Source organism: Lygodium microphyllum, chromosome 17, assembly GCF_053477565.2.
Source record: "Lygodium microphyllum isolate KBCC chromosome 17, Lygodium_microphyllum_v1.1.10, whole genome shotgun sequence".
Classification (NCBI taxonomy): Eukaryota; Viridiplantae; Streptophyta; class Polypodiopsida; order Schizaeales; family Lygodiaceae; genus Lygodium; species Lygodium microphyllum.
The window spans coordinates 121195257-121222641 of NC_141151.1; the positions used below are offsets into that span (position 1 = coordinate 121195257).

Genomic DNA, 27385 nt, shown 5'->3' on the forward strand with positions numbered 1-27385 from the left:
TATATGTATATATATATATATATATGTATATATATATGTATATATATATATATATATGTACATATATATATATGTATATATATATATATATATGTACATATATATATATGTACATATATATGTATATATATATATATATATATATATATATATATATATGTACATATATATATATATATGTACATATATATATATATATATATGTACATATATATATATATGTACATATATATATATATATATATGTACATATATATATATATATATGTACATATATATATATATATATATATGTACATATATATATATATATATATATATATATATATATATATGTACATATATATATATATGTATATATATATATATATATGTACATATATATATATATGTATATATATATGCATATGTATGCATATACATATGCATATGCATACGTATACATATGCATACGTATACATATGCATGTATATGTATATGCATATGCATATGCATATGCATATGCAATATGTGTGTGTGTGTGTGTGTGTGTGTGTGTGTGTACATATATATATATATAGATATATACATATATATGTATATATATATATATATATATGTATATGTATATGTATATGTATATGTATACGTATACATACATATACGTATATATATATATATATGTATATATATATATATATATATATATATATATATATATATATATATATATATATATATATATATATATATATATGTATACGTATATATACGTATATATACGTATATATATATATACATATATATACATATATATACATATATATATATACGTATATATACGTATACATATACATATATATATATATACATATATATATATATACATATATATATATATATATGTATATATATATATATATATACATATATATATATATATATATATATATATACATATATATATATATATATATATATATATATACATATATATATATATATGTATATATATGTATATATATATGTAAATATGTATAGATATATGTATATGTATACATATATATACATATATATACATATATGTATATATATCCACAAGGTCTAGCCAGATACAACTAACAACACACAAGGTCTAGCCAGGTACAACAACACACAGGAATGATACATGTGGCCAAGGGCTTAGGCAACTTAATACACAATCTCTAACCATTTAATGAGTATGCACAAGCTCTAGCCATTTAATGTGTGTGCACAAGGATTAGAGCCCAGTGGGTGATCTGGCAAGCATGCACCACACTTGCTAAGGATCAATGCAATTAATCACAAAAAGGGTCATGCCAAGGCTGAGAGGTGAATTATGCGACTCACACATTCTTTTCTCTCTATTCTCTCTATGCACAGATACTAACCTACAGATCAGACCAGCAAAAGGAAGCCAATAACACAACTTTTCTCTTGTCAGAGTTCATCATACAAACAAGGCCTGGCTGTCCAAGGGGCATCCATTGCCAATACAAGTAAAATCATTGCTCATAGAAGCTGGTTCATGATCAAGCTGATCCAAAATTCAATGATGATGACAACAGCCTAGACGGAGAGCTGTTGGTGGAGTTATTCCCAGACTGTGGGGAGCTGTCTAGGACTGAGCAGATGTATTGTCAGCTGTGCAAAGACAGATATCTGGCTGCTCAGCAAAGGTTATTTTTGCCTAGGCTAAGCTGTCTACAGCCAGGCAAAGCTGTTCTGGAGCTCTTTGAGCAGTTTTGGGACTCTTTCTAGCTGTTAAGCTGATGTTCCGAGCTTATTAGGGAGATCTGTCACAACAGATTTTGTTAGATCAGGTACTTCGGTCAGGCAGGTTGATTTCATGTGCCTGCGTGGAATCTCAGTCAATTTCATTCACATTTGGTGTTTCTGGTTTCAACTGGTGGGGAGGTTGGACGTAGACCCAAAAGGGCAGTAATAATGATAAAGAGATATCACAAGGGGCACCAAGCTTTGGGGCCACTCTATCTTTGTGTTCTGATGTAGGAGCATTCTAGCCCCACTACTTATTATTTTCTGTTTTTTCCTGAAAGTTTGTGTTTAAGACTGAGTGCTTGCACAGTTAAGATTCACTGCCCTTTGATTTACCCAGAGGCCTGTTTCAGCCAGCATGTTCAATTCAACCAGTATACATCATTCACACTAGGACCATTTCGACAAAACATGATGTCTTTCAAAAGGTAGCAGCACACAAACTTGAAGAAAACAAACCTTAACAATTTGGACTACAATGGTCTTGTCTGGATTCTTGAGATCAACTGAATGAGGCTGTTCCACTAATTTTGCAACTGCATTTATGATTTCCATCCTGTCTAAGCTTGTATTGGCACGAGCTTCATAAACAACTGCAAACTACATATATAGATCAGCCAATTAAAAGCTCTGCAAGAGAAAATCCATTTTAAAAACTCTTCCAACAGCTGTCTGCCTAGCATGCCTACCTTCAACGCTTGTACTTTTTCTCCACTGGGGAAATGCTGTAATAAGAAAGGCTTTGCTGCGTTTCTTACTTCATCTGCAGAAGCATAACAAGTCATCTCCACTGGTAGGAACCTTAAACAGAACCTGCAAAAATACAATATTTACTGTACAGAGTGAAAGCCTCAAACTCACTCTTTCACCAAGTGACAAAGTATTGTAATGGTCCTAGAAGTAAGTTAAGCTTACTCGTGCATAAGTGATTAATAATGGCTAAAAAAGTCATATTATGACAAGATGGACAAAGAACATGTCGGCCCACTCACATTCCTACATCAATCCAACAGGAAAGAGTTTACGTTCACAAACCTTGTGAGAGGTTTCCTGAACTTGGCACATTCCTGCATGATTTCTTCCACAACTTGATTTGGTCCCTTTGCATTAGCCTTGCCATCCTCTTCCTTCAGCATTCTTATGAATACTATACCAGAGCATCCAGTTTCAAGGCTGGCAAACTGAGCCTGTGAACATAATCAAGAAAAATTTTATTCCTCCTTGTATCACCAGAAAAAACTGCAATTCCTACGTTTATCACATAAAATTTACAATTCCTGCATTTATCACATGGCAAAGAACTACTTTTCACACCAACCAGTCACTGCATAGGATGATTTAGTAGCGAATGTTTTCACATAACATGATCTAGTAGCAAATGCTTTCATCATCAAAATTTTGATGACCACATACCCAGTGTTCGTTATCTGAATGTTAAGGGATCAGATAGATAGAATTTGAAAGAGACCAAAGTATTTGTTCCAAATATAGAAGTTCGTCCTGAAAAGAGACCTCAGAACTGGACCTGGTCCAAATGGAGTGTACCCAAAAATCTAAAACTGGAAACTGTTCTTGCAGACACAACCTAATCGCATAGCAAGCAACAAAACCTCTAGAAATCTTTAATATTTTGCTTGATTAAATGTTTGCCAAAACACTCACCCAAGTCACTCCATCGACCTGATTGAGGAGCAATGCTTTCACAGGTGCAGACTGTTGGAAGTGTGATAGGCTTGAGAGGTTGGGAGAAAGAGAGAGAGAGAGAGAGAGAGAGAGAGAGAGAGAGTGTGTGTGTGTGTGTGTGTGTTTACAACATCACAAGATCATGTACTTCATAACAAGACAATGTAAAGCATAAAACAAGTGCAATCAGGAAAAGTGGAAAGCAACTCAATAATGATGAAGATCGCAAAACAGCTACCCCAAAGCGAGCCATCAAGTACACTTGACAAATTGGAGTCAAGAGTGTGACCAAATGGTCTTGAGTTCAATTCCTAAATCCACACGATCATTTATATAGAAATAAAACAAGGAGATTTGAACCCAGATCAGCAGGTTTGACAAAACAAGTAGCTTACCACTGGGGTAGCCACTTGATTATGAAAAAAGAGAGTTCTTGCAAATATAGGAAACAAAGCTGAATAGCAGACAGATACAGTGATGTAAATATGTAAAGCTAGAGCCTCAATATATAGGCCATGGTACACACCCAAACCTTTGACCCTACCTTTTTTAATACTTGGTGGTGTAGAAGGTGTTCACACCTATACACACACAATAACACATAGTAGTATGTGTTCTCACATGGAGGCACAATATTCAATGTACCCCCTTCGGGTCATGGGTGGCTAAACCCATGACTCGAAACATATAAGAAATCGAAAGGTTTTACCTCACACAAAGCAATATCTGATCTCATATGACGAATTACTAATCTCATAATCCAAAGGTGCATGTGAAATGGCCAAGATACCATATGCTTCAGCTATTAGCAGTTTGATGTATGCATTGCTTTTGCAATGGGAGTGGTTAGCAGATACATGGCAACCCCTGGCAAGAAGCATTGGGATGCATTGAAAGGTATTATGAGATACCTCAAAGGCACAAAGGAGTTGTGCATCTGCTTTGGAAAGCAAAAGGCATCTGTTGTTGGCTTTACGGATGCAGACTATGCTGGTCATGCGGACTACAGGAAGTCCACTTCTCGGTATGTGTTTACTTTCACAGGAGGAGCAATCTCTTGGATCTCCAGGCTACAAAAGTGTGTTGCATTGTCTACTACAGAGGCAGAGTATGTGGCTGCCACTGAGGCATGCAAGGAGGCTTTATGGCTTTCACGTCTGGTGGGAGAGCTTGGCATCACAGTGTTGCCTGTTCTCCATTGTGATAGTCAGAGTGCTATCATGCTAGCACGGAATCCTCTCTTTCATGCAAAGACAAAGCACATACAGGTGAAGTACCACTTCATTAGAAATGTACTTGACAGCAAGAGCATTGAGCTTGTCAAAGTACATACAGATGATAATCCTGCAAACCTTCTCACGAAGGGTCTTCCAGCAGAGCAATTTACTCATTGCCGACAGATGATGGGAGTTGGATAGATATATTTATTTCAGCTTTGTACATACCTAGACTTAGCATATTCTTTTCTCCTCTTAAGGCACATTGCCTTTAGGTGAGAGGTTGTTGGGAATAAAGAGCCATCATACCTTTTATATGTGCACGGGTGTAAACACACCTTAGCACATTGTACTTTCATACATATATCTATCTAAAAAACCTAAAGTGGTACACTCGTCATTGTACCCACAAGTCGTGCTCACTCTTCTCACTACTCTGTACTCTCTCTCTCTGTCTCTACTGCTGTGTGTAAGCACTGCGTGTCTTGATCCTCGCGCCACCAAGCGTAATAGATGATACACACATGTAATAACAAGTCAACGTACATTGTTAACGCATGTCAATAGCACACACGTCAACACACAGCACTCAATCAAGTCAATGAGACAGGTATTGACAACCACAATGCTACCGATAACCTTCTAGGATAATCACAATGAGCAGACACACAAGCCAATAGACAACGCATATGACTAGTCACCAACAAAGTAGGTAACACAAGATCTCTATACAAATGCCACTAACTATCAACACAAGGATGCAAACATGTCGTGCATATCGCCTTCCATGAACCTAAACATCTAATACCATGTTAGAAGAGCAAAACACACAACAAAATAGTGAAAGACATAATATTGATGAAAGAGACAATACGCAAGATGTAACCGGAAATAGGAATCCACTATGACAAGAGTACACAATGGTTGAGTGCCAGTTCACACACTCCACAAGCTCCCTCTCTCAACACCAAGAATCTACAAGCACAAGTGTGATAATGAACCATGGCCACACTCCCTCCTTTTATGGACAAAAATAAAGGAGTTTTCCTACCACAAAATAGGCTAACCAATTACCAAATAAAGAACAAAGAGAGTGCCCATATTTTAGGCTATCGGCACCCGTGAAAATGTGGTATGGCCACTTTTAACAGCAACTTATTCTCTTGATAGTTAGAGTGATGATGCTAGCAGATTCTGATTTAATTGTATTTATTTTACATTTTTGAACATTGTATCTTCATCCGCATTCTCAGGATGACTTGATTGTAAAAGGGTGCTTGGGAAAGTGTACAATTCTCCTGCGAGGGCACTATCCAAGTGGCATCGTTGCATAGCATTTTGTGTGAGTATGACATCTTGCATCTCCCTTTGCATAATTCCAGTGCATTGGCATTTTGTTCATGTAAACGTACATCTGTGCACATTTATCCCGTTTCCATCACCTTGGAGTGGTTGTTCTTAACGAGATAAGAGAAAAATTCATACAACTCTAAATCCACCATATTCGTGGCATTCCCATGGCAATCTCTAAAGGCGGTTTCCTCTACTTGCTTGCTTGCTTTGCTTGTCTTGGTAGCTTATTGTCCTCTTTTTTTTGCCTCTCCACATACTCACCATATGTTTGTTACACACTCCACTGGCCTATTCCTTCATCATCAACATTCAATAGTGGTAGGGATAGCCTGTTCATTTTATGAGAGCCTTTGGGTCCAACTACTGGTCCCCCTTTAATTAACTACCACCTCCCTTTTTGAAACAATCCTCATCACCAATAAAAATTTAAAAAACGAAAAAAAAAAAGTTCATTGTGGTTCAATTCACCTTGGTAGGACTTGGTAGACCACTAGGCAACTGGCATGCGCCCTTTGTCCGATGCGTTGGCATCTCTAGAATGACCATTTGCACTTTTTTCAATACCCTAGCTAGTTTGGGGTGGGACGCCTTGAGGTAAAGCATATCAAACCCAAAAACACTCAAAAATTTGGATTGGCCTTCCTTTCTTGCCCAGTTTTTAGGCATGAGAGGGGGTGTTGAGCTAACATAAGCAGTACATGCTAAATTAGCTACTTAAACAGCCCCAAAAATGCTTAATTAATCAAAATCCTAAAATAGTGTGTAGTTCGAGAGAGTTTTAAAATGGTGTGTGGTATGAGGTCTCGAAACTTTCTACAAATAGATAGGCTTCCCTACATTCAATTCAATCTCGTTTTTGCAAGTTTCAAGCCCTCTAGCTTTGCTGCCCACACCCCCTTCCTGGCAAACATCTCATCCGAAGCTGCCCATTGCTGTCTACATCAATCTAGCGCCTATTACCAACCTCCAACCTACCGTTCTCTCACTTTCCAGACATCGCCTTGTTGATCTAGCCACATAGTTGCTATGTTTGCTACCTAGCAACCCCTATTTACAGTTGTCAATGGCTACTCGACCACTTTCTACTGCTAGCAATCATCCAAAGACTATCACCCTATTGTTTTTGTTGTCACTTGGCTAGGAGGACCACATTAGCATTTGCACTTGCAGTTTTTCTATTGTTGTCTAGTTTTTCTCTCTCCTCAGGTACCTACGTTTTGTCTTTCTCTCACCTCACTGCCCATCTACATCAAATCCAACTTCCATAGCTATGTTTGCTAGTGTTCGACCCTCGAAGGCTGCCTTACTATGTTTTCGAGATCCATTCGGAGTACAACACTCTCTCTACCTCATTACCTCTACCTTAGTCCTTAAGACACAAGAGTTCGAGGTTCAATATTCATTCACTACATAATGTGTTTGCTACATAAGCATTATATTTTTAGTAGGCATTCACTTCAATATGCTCTATGTTCATTGTCTCTGAGTTATCCCAACCCTAACTGTGTTCTATCAGTTTGTGCATTGCCATACAATTGGTTTTGTGTTTTCTATGTTCAAAGCATTTTTCACACTCCCACCATCAATCCCTCCCCTTCCTTCCAAGTTACCCCTTGGCACTCCTTCTTCGTCTACGACTCCCCCTCCTTCCTCTTCTTCCTCACCTTCTCCCCTTCCATCCTTGATGGCTTCTTCATCTACTAACACATCCTTGCATGTTTCTACCCCTTCCCCGTCTCCTCAAGTTTTCTCTGGGGAGGGATTTGTTGAGCTAAATTATGCATTACTTGCTGATTAGCCTCTTAAACAGCCCCAAAACACACTAAAAATGCTCTTTTAGAGTAAAACCCTAAAACGGGGAGTGGTTCGAGAGACTTCAATGGAAACCCTAAAACGAGGAGTGGTTCAAGAGAGTTTAGTGGAAAACCTAATTTTTGGGGCGCCCTTCCACATCCATAAATAGACAGGCTGCCCCCATTTAGCCATTATCCTTGTTTGCAGGTTACACCATCCCACACACCCTCTGCTGCTGTTGGCGACCAATTTCCAGCCTGCAACCTACCTCCATTTGCTGTCCAACCATCATCAACTGCAGCCACATTATCTTCAACCTGTCCATTGCTGTAGGCGACAGCTCTCAGCTACTGACGACTGCTCCAGACTATCCCAGATTGCTGTTCAGCCTGCTGTCCATCATCTCCAGGGTCAACCAGCCTACGTTTTCGGCATTACAGGTCCTAACACTCTCAGACACTATTTCAGCCTGTTGTATACAGCAGACTCTGCACAGTTTCCAGCCTCTGATCGGTGGTACACTGCTGCGTTTACCAGTTTCCAGCCTCTAGACTGCTACGTTTTGGTGACCAGCCTGCTGCCATTCACTACTCAGCACTCCTACACTAAGACTAGTGGTCACAGACTTGGGATCCGTCTTCGGTGGACATCACACTCCGACATTGCTCTGCCCTTGAGCACACTGTGCACTCTTACATTCATTTACAGCATTCATTCACTTCAAAGTTGTATCCTCTCTCCCTTCTTCTGTTTGTGTTTGAGCTTTTTAGTTTGAGTTTTGAGTTTTGCATTTAGGGTTTGAGTTTTTGAGTTTTGCGTTTAGGGTTTGAGTTTTTCCCTCTGTGTCTGTGTCTCTCTCTTTGTGTTTCTATCGTGGTCGTACACTCTGTGTGTCCTCAGTGCAAACCCTCGCAGTTTCCTTCACATGGTATCAAAGCTGGTGCTCTTGTAAAGAGTATTTTGCGGACATTGTGGAGAGCTAGTCTTTGTGCGACGCACACAAAACGACTCGTAACCGAATCACAATGTCCCAGACACCTTCTTCTCCAGTCCCTATGATGTCTTATCAAGCTTCTCCATCATTGGAGGTCCTAAGACAGCATTATGGACTCGGTGAGGAGGACGACACTCCACCTTCACCAGATTTCACTAACATGACAGAGGAGGACTTTGAGGAGTACTATCGCAACAAGTATGGTGATGTTTACACCCCTCCTACTAGTTTTGCTACCACATTCGGACCGGTTGGCGAGGCTGGCCACCTCTCTGATCATGGAGAACATATGGCATTCCGAACGTCTGGCAATCCATCTTTATCATCTTAGCCAGGTCCAATGTCAGGTTTTACAATTCTTTTGTGTTGCATGAATCAAAACCCTCGTCTGTTTTTTCTTTTGAGGTACAGGATCCGAATGGCTTTGCGTATGTGGACTTCAATAGAGGGGGCTCATGAAGTAGACGAAATTCAAGTACATCTACAACTTCTGTTTCATTTGAGCATGTCACACACACTTCTCACTTCCCTCCCATCCCACCCTCTTCTATATCACACCTCTCATCATCTTTCCAAAACCTTGGATTACATTCCACATCTGCATCACACACTCTAGTGGTTGGATCTTCCATCTCCGCTCCTAACACCTTTTCGTTCTCCATCCCATTCTCTACCTCTTTGCACCATGGTACTTCGTTAGGGAGAATGCCACCCTTTAACAGAGTGCCTCTCACCTTTCAGCACATGAGCACACCCATAATTCCTAGGACAACTATGATAGGCATCCCCCTCACTATCCCAGCTTCACATCTCCCATGACCAATCATACACAGGGGTTTCCATCCTCGGCTTATGGTGTGTCTTCACACTCTCCTTGGGTTCCACCTGCGCAAGGATTCCCATCTTCTACTCACCGTGTTCTCTCCCACCTCCTTGGGTTCCTCATGTGGCTACCATGAGCACACATAATTCCTAGGACATGAGCACACCCATAATTCCTAGGACAACTATGATAGGCATCCCCCTCACTATCCCAGCTTCACATCTCCCATGACCAATCATACACAGGGGTTTCCATCCTCAGCTTATGGTGTGTCTTCACACTCTCCTTGGGTTCCACCTGCGCAGGGATTCCCATCTTCTACTCACCGTGTTCTCTCCCACCTCCTTGGATTCCTCATGTGGCTACCATGCCCATGCCTAGTAAACCCATCCCTACCTATGGATCCACCTTGCACACTACACGCATGCTTGGTGGGCACTCTGGGGCCCATTCCCAAGTGTACTCCACTCCCCCATCCTACCCACACTACACTTTTTCACACTATCCATCTTCGAGCACTACCACTCTTGTTGCAACGGCCAAGAATGCCTTCACGGATAAGACACGTTTCAACGAATCACATTTCACAACTTGGTCTAATTTCATGCAACAAGTGCTTGAGTCTCAGGGTCTTTGAAACCTCGTCATTGGTCTAGAGCCTATGTCGAACCCTCGAATAGCTCACCCTGATTATATCCATCAATGGAGAGCCCGCAATGCCACAACCAATGTTGAGCTGATACAAGGATTGCTTCCTGAGTTTCACTCTCAATTGCAGCACTTCCATCTCGCGTTAGAGCGTTGGAGTCACCTTCTCAACCGCTATGCGGCTCGAGATCATACTCGGCCCATCAATCTCGACATTGAGCTTCAAGAGTTCTCTATTAAGAAAGGGGATGATCTGAAATTCAAGCTGTCTGAATATAGGCGGTTACTTGCCGAGTTCGCCACTATTGGCTCTCCAAAGTCAAATGACGATCAGGTTTCATTCTTCTTGAATAAGTTGCCCAACAAGTACTTCAATTTCATTCAACACATCATCTCCCAACCTAGATTGCCAAATTTCTATGAGTTTAAGTGCCGATTCTTGCGTTACGCAAGGCTGTATGCTCAAGTCCATAAAAAATCCTCATCACAACTTTATTCAGAGCAGAGAGGGTTGGTTGCCTCTTCTTCGGGAGAGACAACCACTAGTGGCAAGAACTTGCTAGATACGAAGGCAAGCCAATCAAAGGGTGACTGCTCTTCCTCAAATAAAACCAAAGAATCTAGACCTATCTGGCAGCATCTCCCTAAGAAAAACCGGTTTTGCACACATTGCCAGAGAGCAGGCCATGTGGACAAGGAGTGTCGCTCCAAGGCCCAAGGTCTTCCACCTAAAAAGCCTCAACATAACGCTGCGACTGCACAGTCCAATGGAGCTACACTCTCCGCTCTTGCTTCATCTGCTCCTTCAGCACCCGTTGTTGCTGTTGTTGGACATGTGGCTCGAGTACAGCCTTAGCGGCCCATCTCTTTCACTATCCCTGAGGGATTGGCTGATTGGTTTGCAACTTCCAATCTGGTTGCACTTCATGCATCCATCTCACCTTCCTCCCCACCTCATCAAGCATTCCCTTGGCAAAGCCCTACTATTCGACGTATGCGCTGGTGGCCACCTTCTTCGACTCGCATGCCTCTAGGTCTTTTTGGATATCCTAGGTCAGTCTAATATTCATTTTTCGCACTCTTAGACTCGAGCCCATAGGATTCATTATCCTTAGTTTTTTCCATTATTTTGTCTACCACTGCATTTACTCACAAACATACTCATTCATTGCATTTATTTTGTGTTTGATTTTCTTTCTGTTCTGTTTTGCTTCGGAGCATCTCACCACTAACCTCTGTGTTTACAAATTCACATCTCTTTTGCAGGGTTTTGTCTTTCAATGTAGGGCTAACTTGCAGATTGCTTTGATCCTCCCTGGGCTAGAGACGTTGGGATGCACACCATTCCTTTCATGGTTTCATCATCCTAGGAGTGCTTGCCCTTCTTCCAACATGGCAGTTTTTCCTCCCGAGGCGGATCGTGTAGCATCTCTCTCCATGCTATCATGGCGGTGACTTCTACCTTGCACTTCTACCGGGGTACTTCATCCACTTCATTTTCTTTCATTCCTTATGGTTCTCGGCACCATATGAAAACCGACATCAGGCTCTTCTTCCTTCTTCAGCATCTACATTCAGGTTGAGAGGGGGTTTCTACCCTTCTTGGTATTCTACAAGCTTCAGTACTTTGTCTTCAACATCGGCTTCTTCCCCCTATTGTACCTTACCCTTTGTATTGCATGATTACATCATCCTTGTACTAGGACACTTGGGCAAGTGAACAATTTTCCCACGAGGGACACTGTCCAAGTGGCACTTGCTGCATGAGCATTTTTCAATATGTAGCATACTTTGCATCTCATTGTGCAGAGCACCACTTATGCGAATCCTAAGTTGTTTCCACTGTCGGCTATTGTTACTGCACCACCATCCTTCTTCATCACATGGATACCTCATCACCTATTTTTCCTCGTCATCGACACCCTGAGTGGATGGATTACCTTGTACTGTTTTGTGATGTGTTGGGTGTACCCTCCCTACTCTCGTCTTCTCGGTCACTTTTACTCAATCGCGTCTTCTGGGTCACTTTTACTCAATCGGCCGCATCCCATCAAATTTACTTCACTTATTCAAAAAAAAAAAAACACCATGTAGTTCCATCCGCCTTTGTAGGGCTTTGTAGGCCACTGGGCAACCGACCTGAACCCTTTGTCCGATGCCTTGGCTGCTTTGGGGTGGGACGCCTTGGGGTACATAAACATCACAATGGCTAGACTAACTTTTCAGCTCAATTTTGGGCCTGAGAGGGGGTGTTGAGCTAAAATATGCATTACTTGCTAATTGGCCTCTTAAACAGCTCCAAAACACACTAAAACTGCTCTTTTAGAGTAAAACCCTAAAACGGGGAGCAGTTCGAGAGAGTTCAACGGAAACCCTAATTTTTGGGGCACCCTTCCACATCTATAAATAGACAGACTGCCCCCATTCAGCCATTATCCTTGTTTGCAAGTTACACCAGCCCACACACCCTCTGCTGCTGTTGGCGCCCAGTTTCCAGCCTGCAGCCCGCCTCCATCTGCTGTCCAGTCATCATTGACTGCAACCACATTATCTTCAGCCTGTCCATTGTTGTAGGCGATATCTCTCAACTGCTGGCGACTGCTCTACACTGTCCCAGATTGCTGTTCAGCCTACTGTCCATCATCTCCAAGGTCAATCAGGCTGCATTTTCAGCATTGTAGACCCTGACACTCTCAAACATTGTTTCAGCCTGCTGTTTACAGCAGACTTTGCACAATTTCCAACCTCCGATCGGCGGTACACTGCTGCATTTACCAGTTTCTAGCATCCAGACTGCTGCATTTTGGTGACCAGCCTGCTGCCATTCACAATTCAGTACTCCTACACTCCGACTAGTGGTCACAGACTTGGGATCCATCTTCGGTGGACGTCACACTCCGACACTGCTCTACCCTTGAGCACACTGTACACTCTTGCATTCATTTACAACATTCATTCACTTCAGAGTTGTATTCTTTTTTTTTCGTAAAAGGTAATTATATTAATTACGAAAAAAATACAAGATTACTGGATTACAAGATACATGATGACCCAAAGCCATCATGTGAAGAGGTTCTCTCTTTCTCTCTCTCTCTCTTTTTGCTGATTACAAGATACACGAGGGCCCTAGGCCAATGTGTGGGGAAGCCCCTTCAGAGTTGTATTCTCTCTCTCCCTTCTTCTATTTGTGTTTGAGTTTTGAGTTTTTGAGTTTTGCGTTTAGGGTTTGAGTTTTGCCCTCTGTGTCTGTGTTTGTCTCTGTGTTTCTGTCGTAGTCGTACACTCTGTGTGTCCGTGTTATCAGAGGCTCATACAGAACTTAAGAATCACTGAGTTCCCTGAGACACCTCTTGGTCCATGCAAATCAGCTAGGTTTTAGGCCCAATGAGATAATTCACTCTGCATGAACTATGCTCTTATGTCACAAATTCTCCAGGATAGAGAGACTACTACACTTGATAAGGCTCTTGCACAAGATATTTGGCATCATGCTATGCAAAGAGGAGCTCAATTCCATCAAGCAAAATCAAACTCCGGAGTTGGTTCTGTGTCCATGGAAGTGAAAGGTGATTGGTGTGAAGTGGGTCTTGAAGACCAAGTACCTTACTAATGGTTCCTTGGACAAGTACAAAGCTAGGCTTGTTACCAAGGGTTTTGCTTAGAGGGCAAGTTTGGATTACTTTAAGACGTTTGCACCTAAGACTCAGATATCCTTCATTTGAGCTATCTTGGCTCTTACAACCCATCATCACTGGTCTGTTTACCAAATGGACGTCAAGTTTGCCTTCTTGAATGGCACCCTTGAGGAGGAGATTTATGTTTCAAAGCCTCCAAGTTCTCTAGTGCAAGGGAAGGAGGACCATGTCTACAGATTGTGCAAGGCACTCTATGGCCTAAAGCAAGCTCCCAAGGCTTGGTACCAGAGGATTGATCAATTCTTCTTATAGAGTGGCTTTCATCGATCAGCTCATTACCCCAACCTTTATTACAAGGTTGAGGGTGACATGTGTTTTGATCATTTTGTATGTGGATGATTTTATCATCACAGGAAGCAATTCGCAAAAGGTTAATCAAACTCAAAAGATTTTGAGACAAGAGTTTGAGATGACAAACCTTGGGATCCTACACTACACTTCTTCCTTGGTTAGGAGATCTATCAAATAGTAGCAGGCATTTTCATTTCCAAGTACGGGTACATATCCAAGTTACTTATGGAGTTTGGTACGGCCACGTGTCGGCCTATTTCTTGCCCCATGGACCTAGAGTCCAAGCTTTTGGCAGCCGGCAATCCCCTTACAGATGCCACCTAATATAAGTGACTTGTTGGCTCACTGATCTGGCTCATTCACACTCGGCCGGATATTCCTTTTGTGGTGGCTTTGCTATCTTTTTTCATAAAGACTCCTACTCACAATCACTGGTGAGTAGCTTTGTACGTTCTTCATTATTTACAAGGGACTCTATCCTATGGGATCATGTATGGAGAGAGGGTTAATCTTTCTGGATGGAGTGACTCCTGGGCAAGTGATGTGGATCCAAGACAATCCATTGCAAGTTATACATTCTCCCTTGGATCAGGAGCTATCTCTTGGAGCAGTAAGAAACAGCCTAGTTTTGTTGATTATATTTTGTCTCCGACACTCTCCAACTTTGATGCTGCCATCATCATCATCATCCTAATTTGGTGCCCTTACTAACACTACAAGCTACGTGCAAGGACTGATCAATCCTCCCCTTGTATTCAGCACTCTTCTTCAGTCAGTGCAAATTTCCATCATCTATTGCCGTGTGTGTGTGTGTGTGTGTTTCATTTCTCACTCTCACAAACACCACAATATCAATAGGCTGAAGCAATAGCCACTGTTGTCCACATCCTTTATTAATTACCTACCTCATCCATCATTCGTATGATACTTTTTTATGCTTACTTTGGTCTCAAACCAGATGTGTTTTATTTCAAAGTGCTCAGGTGTGATATCTATATTCACATCCCGAAGAATCAAAGAAGTTTGAGCTAGCTTCCAAAAGACAAGTGTTCGTGGGATATAGCTCGATGTCATAGGAATACAAGCTTTATAATCCCATTTCATGGAAAATCTATACGAGTCGAGATGTTCAGTTCATAGAGTTTCTAACTACAAAGACAAGTGCTAAGCATCCCATTCTTAGAGATCCATGTGATAGTTGGGCACCCAAGCTAGTGCCTCTGGAGCCTATGCCACCTCTTGAGGCTCCACCATCAATGGAGGGAGAGATTGCATCACCACCAGATTCCCCCATTGAGACACTCTCAATGGATGTTTCAAAGACTTCATCAAAGACACTGACTAGTGCTCCGAATGGAGCATGAGCCGCCTCCTCATTCAGTGCATGATACACTTTATGATGCAGGAATTGAGGGAGTTTCTAAGAAGTGGCAGCTACAAAATGGCCCACGTCCATCTTGGAGGAACCAAGCCTATTCCACCAAGCTTGTTCATATTAACTATTGTTTGATGATTCTAGCATGTTCATAGGGAAGTGTTACATGTTAGCAAACAGGTCAACTCATGTGTGAGACTAAGCATGTATTGTGGGCTCGGCAGATTATGTAGATATTTTAGGTTAGGCATGTTTACTATATAGCATTTTATGCTTTATAGCATTTATTGCTGCCAATTGACCAACATTAATGCTGGCCGACCTAGCATATTTTATGGCATTATTCATGCATATATATTCTTGGTTCCTCCTCAATCAATCAGTTCACCACTTGGAGGTCCCGTGGAGAGAGGAGCTAGTGCCAATGCCCACGCAGCCAATGACTCACTATTGTATGCGACAATCTCGTGTCTGATATATGGATTCCATTTTCTGAGCATACATCTGAGTTCTCATTTGTATTGTGTTCTCTCTTTCTTTCTTTTCTTTTCTCATCTTGTGCTCAGCAGTCTATTTCAGCACATGTTTATGCTTCCATTGCTACACCACTTCTGACATGGTATCAAATTTCGGGATCTGCGCTCCTGCTGTATTTTCTTTGCTGATTTCAAGACTGTTTTGACCATTGCAGATTAGGCGACTGCAGCTCCAACCATGTGACCTGTTTTACCTACGTTTTTGCTGACGTTAACATCCATACAACCTGTTTCAGCCCCTCTACTGCCTATGTGTCAATTCCAGCCTGTGTTCTGGTGTTTGTGCATCTCCTCCTGGCTGGGCGACTGCATTCTCGGGCCGTTTTTGCTGTTTCAGGCAGTTTCTAGCTGATTTTTTTGCTTTTCACAACAATCTTCTTCTTGTTTTGGTCTGATTTTGGTGAATATTGCATGTGAACTCTCATTTTCTGCAGTCTGTGCTTGTGGTTTGGCTGTGTTCCCTCTCCAAATACCTTCTTTTCTCTACTTCTCTTCTAAATCCTCTACAAATGGCTCCTCCGTGCACATCCATTGATGATAAGTTACATGGATCTGATTATCTTACATGGAATGTTAGGATGAAGGCTTGGTCTATACAAAAGCGGTTATGGTATGTGGTTTGCGGAGCTATTGAATGTCGGCCTTCTCCTGTTCCAGCTGATTTTGATAAAGACAACCATGAGGAAGTAGTGCTTACATGGGATTCGAACGATGCTAGTGCTTACTTGGCCTTGCTTCGATGTATTTCCAAAGAAGTCCCACCGGTGGTTACCTCCTATAGGACATCTTCTAAAGTATGGACGAAGTTGTAAATGTTGTACATAGCACCTGCCACAATGAGGGCCGTTACTCTTTATGGACAACTCCAACAAATTCCATTTAAGACCAAAGATATCATCCAATCTTTTCTACTTCGTGTAACCCAAATCCAAGACCAACTTTGGTAAATGTAGTCTACCCTTCCAAGGCTCATATTATTGGACTCGTACTCTTCAAAATCCCTCTAGTGTTTAATGGACTGGCAAATGCTTTGAGAGTGCAGACATCATCGACTCTTGTCAGTTTTACACATATGACCTTCCTTTTTACAAGCCTTATCTAGTCCCCTAATGAATCCTCTTGTCTTTTGAAATTCACCTATTCCTTCCAATTTGACGATTATCTCAAGATATTCCTCCAGATATGTCAGCAGAGGTCTTCCCTTTTGTCTGACATAATCCCAATCTTCCCGATTTCTTTCCATTTCATTTTCAGGAAGGATTCAAATTGAGCCCAAGTTTCAGGTATTTTATTTGCCTCCTTTAAAGTTCGCCACCATTTACGCGCCTTTGGCCCCAAAGTTAAACTGACCTCCAATGCCTGGAGATGTGGTGGAGTATTTTTAAGTTTGTGCAAATCTTCCCATTTTTGGAGAAAATTAAAGACAGTGTCTTTATTTCTATCTTTTTCCTCCCCGTGAAACTGAGGGGGTTTCATATCTTTTAAAACTGGATTATCCCTCAACTTGTGGTGGGGTCAAATCTTCCCATTTTTGGAGAAAATTAAAGACAGTGTCTTTATTTCTATCTTTTTCCTCCCCGTGAAACTGAGGGGGTTTCATATCTTTTAAAACTGGATTATCCCTCAACTTGTGGTGGGGTTCCTTAGGATCTCGCATAGTCACATCCAAATCTTTCGATGAAGATGGGATATCCAAGGTTTCTATCTTATTTTTATCCCTTTCTAATAATAAAGTTAATTGAGATTTTATTTCGGTGAGTATTTGAGTTAAAAATTCCATTTGAACCCCCTGTGCTTGCACACGAGCAGTTAGATCATCAAATTGTTCTCGTGTGGCAAAAAATTCTTCCCACTGTTCTTATATCTCCGTTTCATGGGGATCTACTATAGGGTGGTCCCCAAAACTAGAACCCTCAATTACTCCCTCTCTCCCTTTCCCTTCCATTAATACACTGGAATTGGAAAGCAAATATAAGAAATTTGCGTACAAAGTGAAATACTTCCTTGGTTATAGTGATAGGGCAACTGTTGCTGGATTTTAATAATAACCCCGAAGAGTGAGGAATGATTTGTCTTTCCCGAACTGAACCGGTTATGCTGAAAATAAAGCTTATTGGTAGAAACACCTAGTAAGGAGGGGACTAAATACACCCCTTCTTAATGGTCACGTGAACCATCTGTACGCCTTCTACATGTGAGACTGGTCCGACTGGCTTCATCCGTGACGAGTTTGACTGCCGTCCAATTACTGCTCTCACGAAATCAATCGTGTATGACTTATTCCGGCCAGTATGACATATGACGTGTGACGTGTGGGGCACCGTCTTCACGTTGTATGACTCCCTACGGCCAATATGACGGATGACGAGTGACGTGTGACGACCGTCTTCATGGAAGACCCGTGTAATGTATGGGGTACCGTCTAGTCGCCTGACCCGTAACGTATGGGGTACCGTCTAGTCACCTAACCCGTATGACGCCGAAGAAAGCCTTCGTGAGAAACTGACGAAAGCAGGACCCGACGGCTGAAACAGGACCCAACGGCTCCGGCGACTGAAGCAGGACACGATGGCAGCTCTAATACCAATGATACGCTGAGCAAAAATGAAAACGTGGAAACAAGTTAAAACCAAACTCACTAAGAGTTGATTTCAAGATGAATAGTGACACGAGTCTCGTTTCTCCTCCCAACCTTGCCTAGATAGTTGCTGGCAACTCTCATCGTGATCCGACTGCCAGCCGTCAACCTTTAGTGAGTCCTACTATTCTTGGACTCTAGTTCATTCTAGGCTCCCCTAAACCCCGTTTAGGTGCCCAAGGCCCCCAAACAGTCATCCCTCGCGCCTGTTTCCCGTAATTTACCTTATTAATATAACACTGTAAGACAGCTTCATATGTATGGTCGAAGTTATAGTTGATGTACGAGGCTCCTTCCACCATGAGGGCTCTTACTCTCTATGGTAAGCTCTAGCAACTGCAATTTGAACCCAAGGATACGATCCAATCATTCCTACTTCGAGTTACCCAACTCCAGGACCAACTTCACACTATGCAGTCTGCCCTATCAGAGGCACATCTTGTTGGTACGGTACTCTACAAGCTTCCTCGGGAGTTTGATGGAGTGGCAAATGCCTTACGGGCGCAAACATCTACCACTCCTATCAGTTTTCTTCATATGTCCTTGATGCTACTTGAGCATAAGGCTACTTAGCAACTACAAGGGAGGCTTCCGTCACATTATGGAGGTTCCGGTGAGGCTCTTGCCGCTTCAGAGAGGGGTTTGAAGACAAAGAAGTCGAAGGCCCAATGTTACCACTATGGCAAGAAAGGTCATTTAAGGAAGGACTGCAAAGAGTTAGCGGCTTCCAGGAAGAAAAAGGAGTAAAAGACGAAGTAGGATGTGCACTCCTCTAACGAGTCATCATCTGCCTCAAATTCTAACTCACCTCCTCCAGCGAAGGTGCAGTCCAAGGCACGGAAGGCATCCTCTTCTTCGAATCGTGGGAAGGACTTAGTGGCCCCTTCCTCAACTGCTTTCTAGTGGTGGTAATACGGTCATCCCTCATGACTCTCCAGTGCCAGAGAGGGAGTGTGAGAGGGAGCTTTCTAGTGGTGGTAATGCGGTCATCCCTCGCGACTCTCCAGTGTCAGAGAGGGAGTGTGAGAGGGTGGTGAGATGGGGCAGCCGTGCTTCATCTATATTGCTATACAGATGCATAGGATCCAAAGAGGGACATCCCTAACGCATTGACCGAAGTCTGGCAGGTACAAATCCTAGAGCTAGGTTTGACATCCAAGTTCATGATGGGCTGGTTATTTGACACAGAGCAGGTGGCTTTCGTCCGGAGCTCATATGAGGGGACACTTTGGCGGTCTAGCCAAAGAAGGGGAATCCATGGTCACTTATGCGTTGCAGCATTGGTGACATGATGGTTACGTATGCTACATCAGAGGCATTGTTGACAGACATTGAGAGTTGCTATGATCTTCTCTATCTTCAAGAGCTGGTACAATCGACATCAACATCACGTTCTCTCCGAGGCACCTTGGTGGTGGCTTGCGCACCCACTACTTAGGTATCCATGGTTCTACTCTGATGGACATTGTTGTATGTACTATGATGCGACATTATCACTGTATATTGTATTGTATCAGATCACCCATAATCTGAGTGAGGGTGTTAGCAGATTAGTCACTTCATGGTTGAGTCTGTACTGATGGTACAGTAGGCTAGGCTCAGAGATTATTTAGGCATTTTATTTGCCATTGTTTATTGTGGTTTGGCATTATTTGCACCCAATTGGCCAGCATTTAATGCTGGCCGAGCAATCATATTTTAGGCATTTATTTGTCCTATATATTGTCAGAATCCCTCCTCCACATTCATTCATCACTTGCCAGTTCTTGGAGAGAGGGAGCATGTCCCAGTGCCTCCACAACCGGTGACTCACATTGCTTCTATACTATCTCATGTTTTGGTATATGGATTCCATTTCACGAGCATACATCTGAGTTCTCATCTGTATTGTGTTCTCTCTTTCTTTTCTTTTGTCATATGTTCAACACTTTATTTCAGCACATGCTTATGCTTCCATTGCTGCACCACTTCTGATAGTAAAGGCTCCTGATGTCCTCATCTAACTCAGACTAAGGCTCACAAGCAAGAGATGACCACACAAGACACACGACTGCTAACAACTCTAACATGGTATCAAAGTAGCATACAAGCACTACCTGATCATAGGCAAATCTGAAGGGGAGATTTCAACACAACACTGTGAAGGAAATTGCTAGGGTTTGCACTAAGGACACACAAAGTGTACGACCACGACAGAAACACAAAGAGATAGACACAGACACAGAGGGCAAAACTCAAACCCTAAATGCAAAACTTAAAACTCAAACACAAACAGAAGAAGGGAGAGAGAGAACACAACTCTGAAGTGAATGAATGCTGTAAATGAATGTAAGAGTGTACAGCGTGCTCAAGGGCAGAGCAATGTTGGAGTGTGACGTCCACCGAAGACGGATCCCAAGTTTGTGACCACCACTCGGAGTGTAGGAGTGCTGAATAGTGAATGGCAACAGGCTGGTCACCAAAACGCAGCAGTCTGGAGGCTGGAAACTGGTAAACGCAGCAATGTACCACCGATCGAAGGCTAGAAACTGTGCATAATCTGCTGTAAACAGCAAGCTGAAACAGTGTATGAGAGTGTCAGGGCCTGCAATGCTGAAAACGCAGGCTGGTTGACCATGGAAATGATGGACAACAAGCTGAACAGTAGTCTAGGACAGTCTTGAGCAGTCGCCAGTAGCTGAGAGCTGTCGCCTACAGCAATGGACAGGCTGAAGATAATGTGGCTGCAGTCGATGATGGCTGGACAACAAATGGAGGAGGGCTGCAAGCTGGAAACTGGGTGCCAACAGCAGCAGAGGGTGTCTGGGCTGGTGTAACCTGCAAACAAGGATAATGGCTGAATGGGGGCAGCCTGTCTATTTATAGATGTGGAAGGGCGCCCCAAAAATTAGGATTTCTACTAAACTCTCTCAAACCAGTCCCCGTTTTAGGGTTTCCACTGAAATCTCTCGAACCACTCCCCGTTTTAGGGTTTTACTCTAAAAGAGCATTCTTAGTGTGTTTTGGGGCTGTTTAAGAGACTAATCAGCAAGCAATGCATATTTTAGCTCAACACCCCCTCTCAGGCCCAAAATTGAGCTGAAAGGTTAGGCCAGCCATTGTGATGTGTATGTACCCCAAGGCGTCCCACCCCAAAGCAGCCAAGGCATCGGACAAAGGGTGCACATCGGCTGCCCAGTGGCCTACCAAGACTACAGAGGCAATGGTTATATTACTAAGGGAATCCAAGTAGTCACCCCAAAGAGGACAGGGTATTGGACAAAGGGTGCACGTCGACTGCCTAGTGGCCTACCAAGCCCTACAAAGGCGGATGGAACTGCCTGGATTTTTATTTTCTTTGAATAAGTAAAGTCAATTTGATGCGATGCGGCTGATTGAGTAAAAGTGACCCAAAAGATAGGAGTAGCAAGGGTACATCACAAAACTGTAAAAGCTAACCCATCCACTCAGGGTGTCGATGACGAGGAAAAATAGGTGATGAGGCATCCATATGATGAAAAAGGATGGTGGTGTGGTAACAACAGCCGCCAGTGGAAACAACTTAGGATCCGCGTAAGTGGTGCTCTACACAATGAGATGCAAAGTATGCTACATACTGAAAAATGCTCATGCAGCAAGTGCCACTTGGATAGTGTCCCTCGTGGAAAAATTGTTCACTTGCCCAAGCGTCCTAGTACAAGGATGCTGTGATCATGCAATACAAAGGGTAAGGTACAATAGGGGGAAGAAGCCGATGTCGAAGACAAAGTGCTGAAGCCTGTAGAATACCAAGAAGGGTAGAAACCCCTCTCAACTTGAATGTAGATGCTGAAGAAGGAAGAGGAGCCTGATGTCGGTTTTCATATGGTGCCGAGAACCATAAGGAATGAAAGAAAATGAAGTGGATGAAGTACCCCGGTAGAAGTGCAAGGTAGAAGTCACCGCCATGATAGCATGGAGAGAGATGCTACACGATCCGCCTCGGGAGGAAAAACTGCCATGTTGGAAGAAGGGCAAGCACTCCTAGGATGATGAAACCATGAAAGGAATGGTGTGCATCCCCACGTCTCTAGCCCAGGGAGGACCAAAGCAATCTGCAAGTTAGCCCTACACTGAAAGACAAAACCTTGCAAAAGAGATGAGAATCTGCAAACACAGAGACTAGTGGTGAGATGCTCCAAAACAAAACAGAACAGAAAGAAAATCTAACTCAAAATAAATGCAATGAATGTGTATGTGTGTGAGTAAATGCAACGAAAGACAAAAAAATAGAAAAACTAAGGATAATGAATCCTATGGGCCCGACTCTAAGAGTGCGAAAAATGAATGCTAGACTGACCTAGGGTATCCAAAAGGACCTAGAGGCATGCGAGTCGAAGAAGGTGGCTACCATCGCGTATGTCCAGTAGCAAAGCTCTGCCAAGGAAACGCCTGACGAGGTGGAGAGAAAGGTGAGATGGATGCATGAAGTGCAACAGGATCGAAACCTGCAGACCAATCAGACAAAGAGATGGGCTGGTGAGGCTGTACTCGAGCCACATGTCCAACAGCAGCAACAACGTGTACTGAAGGAGTAAATGAAGCAAGAGCGGAGAGCGTAGCCCCACTGGATTGTGCAGTCATAGCGGTCTGCTAAGGCTTTTTAGGTGAAAGACCTTGGGCCTTGGAGCGACACTCCTCGTCCACATGGTCTGCTTTCTGGCAATGTGTGCAAAACTGGTTTTTCTTAAGGAATTGATGCCAGATAGGTCTAGACTTTTTGGTTCCATCTGAGGAAGAGAAGTCACTCTTTGATTGGCTTGCCTTCGCATCTAGCGAGTTCTTGCCACTAGTGGTTGTCCCTCTCGAAGAAAAGGCAACCAACCCCCTCTGCTCTAAATAAGGCTGTGATGAGGATTTTTTGTGGACTTGATCATACAGCCTTGCGTAACGCAAGAACTGGCACTCAAACTCGTAGAAGGTTGGCAATCTAGATTGGGAGATGATGTGTTGAATGAAATTGAAGTACTTGTCAGGCAACTTATTCAAGAAGAATGTAACATGATCGTCATCTGACTTTAGAGAGCCAATAGTGGCGAACTCGACAAGTAACCACCTATATTCAGCCAGCTTGTTGACTTTCAAATCATCCCCTTTCTTAATAGAGAACTCTTGAAGCTCAAAGTTGAGATTGATGCGCCGAGTACGATCACAAGCCGCATAGCGGTCGAGAAGGTGACTCGAATGCTCTGACGCGAGCAGGAAGAGCTGCAACTAAGAGTGAAACTCAAGAAGCAATCTCTGTATCAGCTCAACATTGGTTGTGGCATTGCAGGCTCTCCATTGACGGATGTAATCATGGTGAGCTAGTCGAGGGTCTGGCATAGGCTCTAGACCAATGACGAGGTTCCAAAGACCCTGAGACTCAAGCACTTATTACATGAAATTAGACCAAGTGGTGAAATTTGACCCGTTAAAACGTCTCTTATCCGTGAAGGCATTTTTGGCCGTTGCAATAGAAGTGGTAGTGCTCGGAGATGGATAGTGTGAAAAAGTGTCGTGTGGGCAAGATGGGGGAGTGGAATACACTTGAGAATGGGCCCCAAAGTGCCCATCAGGCATGCGTGGAGTGTGCAAGGTGGATCCATACGTAGGGATGGGTTTACTAGGCATGGGCATGGTAGCCACATGAGAAACCCGAGGAGGTGGAACGAGAAAACGGTGAGTAGAAGATGGGAATCCCTGCGTAGGTGTAACCCAAGGAGAGTGTAAAGACGCATCATAAGCTGAGGATGAAAACCCTTGCGTATGAGTGGTTATGGGAGATGTGAAGCTGGGGATAGTGAGGAGGATGCCCATCACAGTCGTCCTAGGAGTTATGGGTGTGCTCATGTGCTGAAAGGTGAGAGGCACTTTGTTAAAGGGTGGCATTCTCCCTAACGAAGTACCATGGTGCAAAGATGTAGAGAATGGGATGGAGAAGGAAAAGATGCTAGGAGTGGAGATGGAAGATCCAACCCCTAGGGTGTGTGATGCAGATATGGAGTATAATCCAAGGTTTTGGAAAGATGATGAGAGTTGTGATATAGAAAAGGGTGGGATGGTAGGAAAGTGAGAAGTGTGTGTGATATGCTCAAATGAAACAGAAGCTGTAGATATACCTGAATTTCGTCTGCTTCGTAAGCCCCCTCTATTGAAGTTCACATACACAAAGCCATCCGGATCCTGTACCTCAAAAGAAGAAACAAGCGAGGGTTTTGATTCATGCAATACAAAAGAATTGTACAAACCTAACATTGGACCTGGCTGAGATGATGAAGATGGATCGCCAAACGTTCCGAATGCCATATGTCCTCCATGATCGGAGAGGTGGCCAGCCTCACCAATCGGTCCGGATGTGGTAGCAAAACTGATAGGAGGGGTGTAAACATCACCATACTTGTTGCGATACTACTCCTCAAAGTCCTTCTCTGTCATGTTAGTGAAATCCGGTGAAGGTGGAGTGTCGTCCTCCTCACCGAGTCCATAATGCCATCTCAGGGCCTCTAATGATGGAGAAGCCAGATAAGACATCATAGGAACTGGAGAATAAGATGTCTTGGACATTGTGATTCAGTTACGAGTCGTATTGTGTGCCTCGCACAAAGACTAGCTGTCCACAATATCCGCAGGATACTCTTTACAAGAGCATCGGCTCTGATACCATGTGAAGGAAACTGCTAGGGTTTGCACTGAGGACACACAGAGTGTATAACCACAACAAAAACACAAAGAGACAGACATAGACACAAAGGGCAAAACTCAAACCCTAAACACAAAACTCAAAAACTCAAACCCTAAATACAAAACTCAAAACTCAAACACAAACAAAAGAAGGGAGAGAGAACGCAACTCTGAAGTGAATGAATTCTGTAAATAAATGTAAGAGTATACAGTGTGCTCAAGGGTAGAGCAATATCGGAGTGCGACATCCACCGAGGACGAATCCCAAGTCTGTGACCACCAGTCGGTGTGTAGGAGTGCTGAATAGTGAATGGCAGCAGGCTGGTCACCAAAACATAGCAATCTGGAGACTAGAAACCGGTAAACGCAGCGGTGTACCACCGATCAGAGGCTGGAAACTATGCACAGTTTGCTGTAAACAGCAGGCTGAAAGTGCCTGAAAGTGTCAAGGCCTGCAATGCTGAAAACGCAAGCTGGCTGACCATGGAAATGATGGACAGCAGGCTGAACAGCAGTCTGGGATAGTCTGGAGCAGTCACCAGCACTGAGAGATGTCGCCTACAGCAATGGACAGACTGAAAATCATGTGGCTGCAGTCAATGATGGCTAGACAGCAGATGGAGACAAGCTGCATGCTGGAAATTGGGCGCCAACAGCAGCAAAGGGTGTGTGGGCTGGTATTACTTGCAAACAAGGATAATGGCTGAATGGGGGCAGCCTGTCTATTTATAGATGTGGAAGGGCGCCCCAAAAATTAGGGTTTCCACTAAACTCTTTGGAACCGCTCCCCGTTTTAGGGTTTTACTCTAAAAGAGCATTTTTAGTGTGTTTTGGGGCTGTTTGAGAGGCTAATCAGCAAGTAATGCATATTTTAGCTCAACAAACACAAGGCTGTATTTTCAGCGTTTGAGGCCGAGCAAGAGGGCTGCACATCAACATAAAGCTAAGGCGAGCATGGACATGGGGGAAAAGAGCATATTTGTTGAAGTTGTTGCCGATTTTTGGAAGGCTGTGTTTTGAGCTTTCAACTGCAGATTTTACCTTTTTACCACCTTTGGCAAGTGAAGAAGGAGCTGACAATGAGAGAAGAGCCCTAGTAGGCTGTGTTCGCACAATCAAAGGGCTTTCTTTTTATGTTTTTACAGGTATTATAGGTGTAGATGTCTTCTAAGGCAAACACAGAGTTTCAGAAGATTGTGGACCGGAAGGTACCCGCCATCCTATCAACTCTTCCATTAGATCAAAAGCTCAATGGTGAGAACTACTACATTTAGCATGTTATAATGCTTGCCATACTGGAGTCCTATGATTTGGCAAATCATGGAGTTGGCAAACTTTTTATTTCATTAAGATACGAGTTCAAACCTTCTAAAATAGACCCTTTGCAATTGGCAAAGGTTCAAGCACATTGGACAAATTGAATGTCCACATCCGTTCGTTTCTTTCTTTCATACACTACAATCATGATTGCCCATATAAAGCACCTGACGATGGCTAGGTATATATGGATAGAGCTTGATCAAATGTACAACAAAATGACCGTTATGAAACGTGTTTCCTTGGAGGTACAGATGAGAACCTTGAGCATCAACAAATCACCTTCTATACAAGAGCATGTGAACAAGCTAAGGCAGCTATAGATGCAAGTGCAGAACTTAGGGAAGGTGATTACTTGTGAAGACATGTCAATAACACTCCTTTCACAATTACCACCTAGATTCAGTGCATTTTACTCCGCTTTGATTGCTTCACGGCAAACAGAGACTCTTCGTCAGGAGGAGTTGGGTCCTATGGTTTTGGACGAGGAGGAGCAATTGAAAGGGCAAAATGCTTCCATATCAGAGGCATTGACAGGTCAATTCTCTCAGGAGGAGGGGA

At 42.9% G+C, this 27385-nt stretch overlaps 1 protein-coding gene across 3 annotated transcripts in view; it reads right to left on the bottom strand.

Annotated features, from left to right (window-relative positions):
* Nucleotides 1-27385, bottom strand: part of LOC148022309 (THUMP domain-containing protein) — a 45820-nt gene that overhangs the window by 9612 nt on the left and 8823 nt on the right. For all 3 annotated transcript variants that reach the window (XR_015694482.1, XM_087697946.1, XM_087697945.1), the window contains exons 4-6: nt 2815-2966; nt 2469-2592; nt 2239-2379 (exon numbers count right to left, since the gene is read on the bottom strand). Coding sequence is in view for 2 of the 3 variants with exons in the window: in XM_087697946.1 (XP_087554072.1) it covers nt 2239-2379; nt 2469-2592; nt 2815-2966 (417 nt within the window). In the remaining variant the exon portion in view is untranslated. The remainder of the gene's footprint in view (nt 1-2238; nt 2380-2468; nt 2593-2814; nt 2967-27385) is intronic.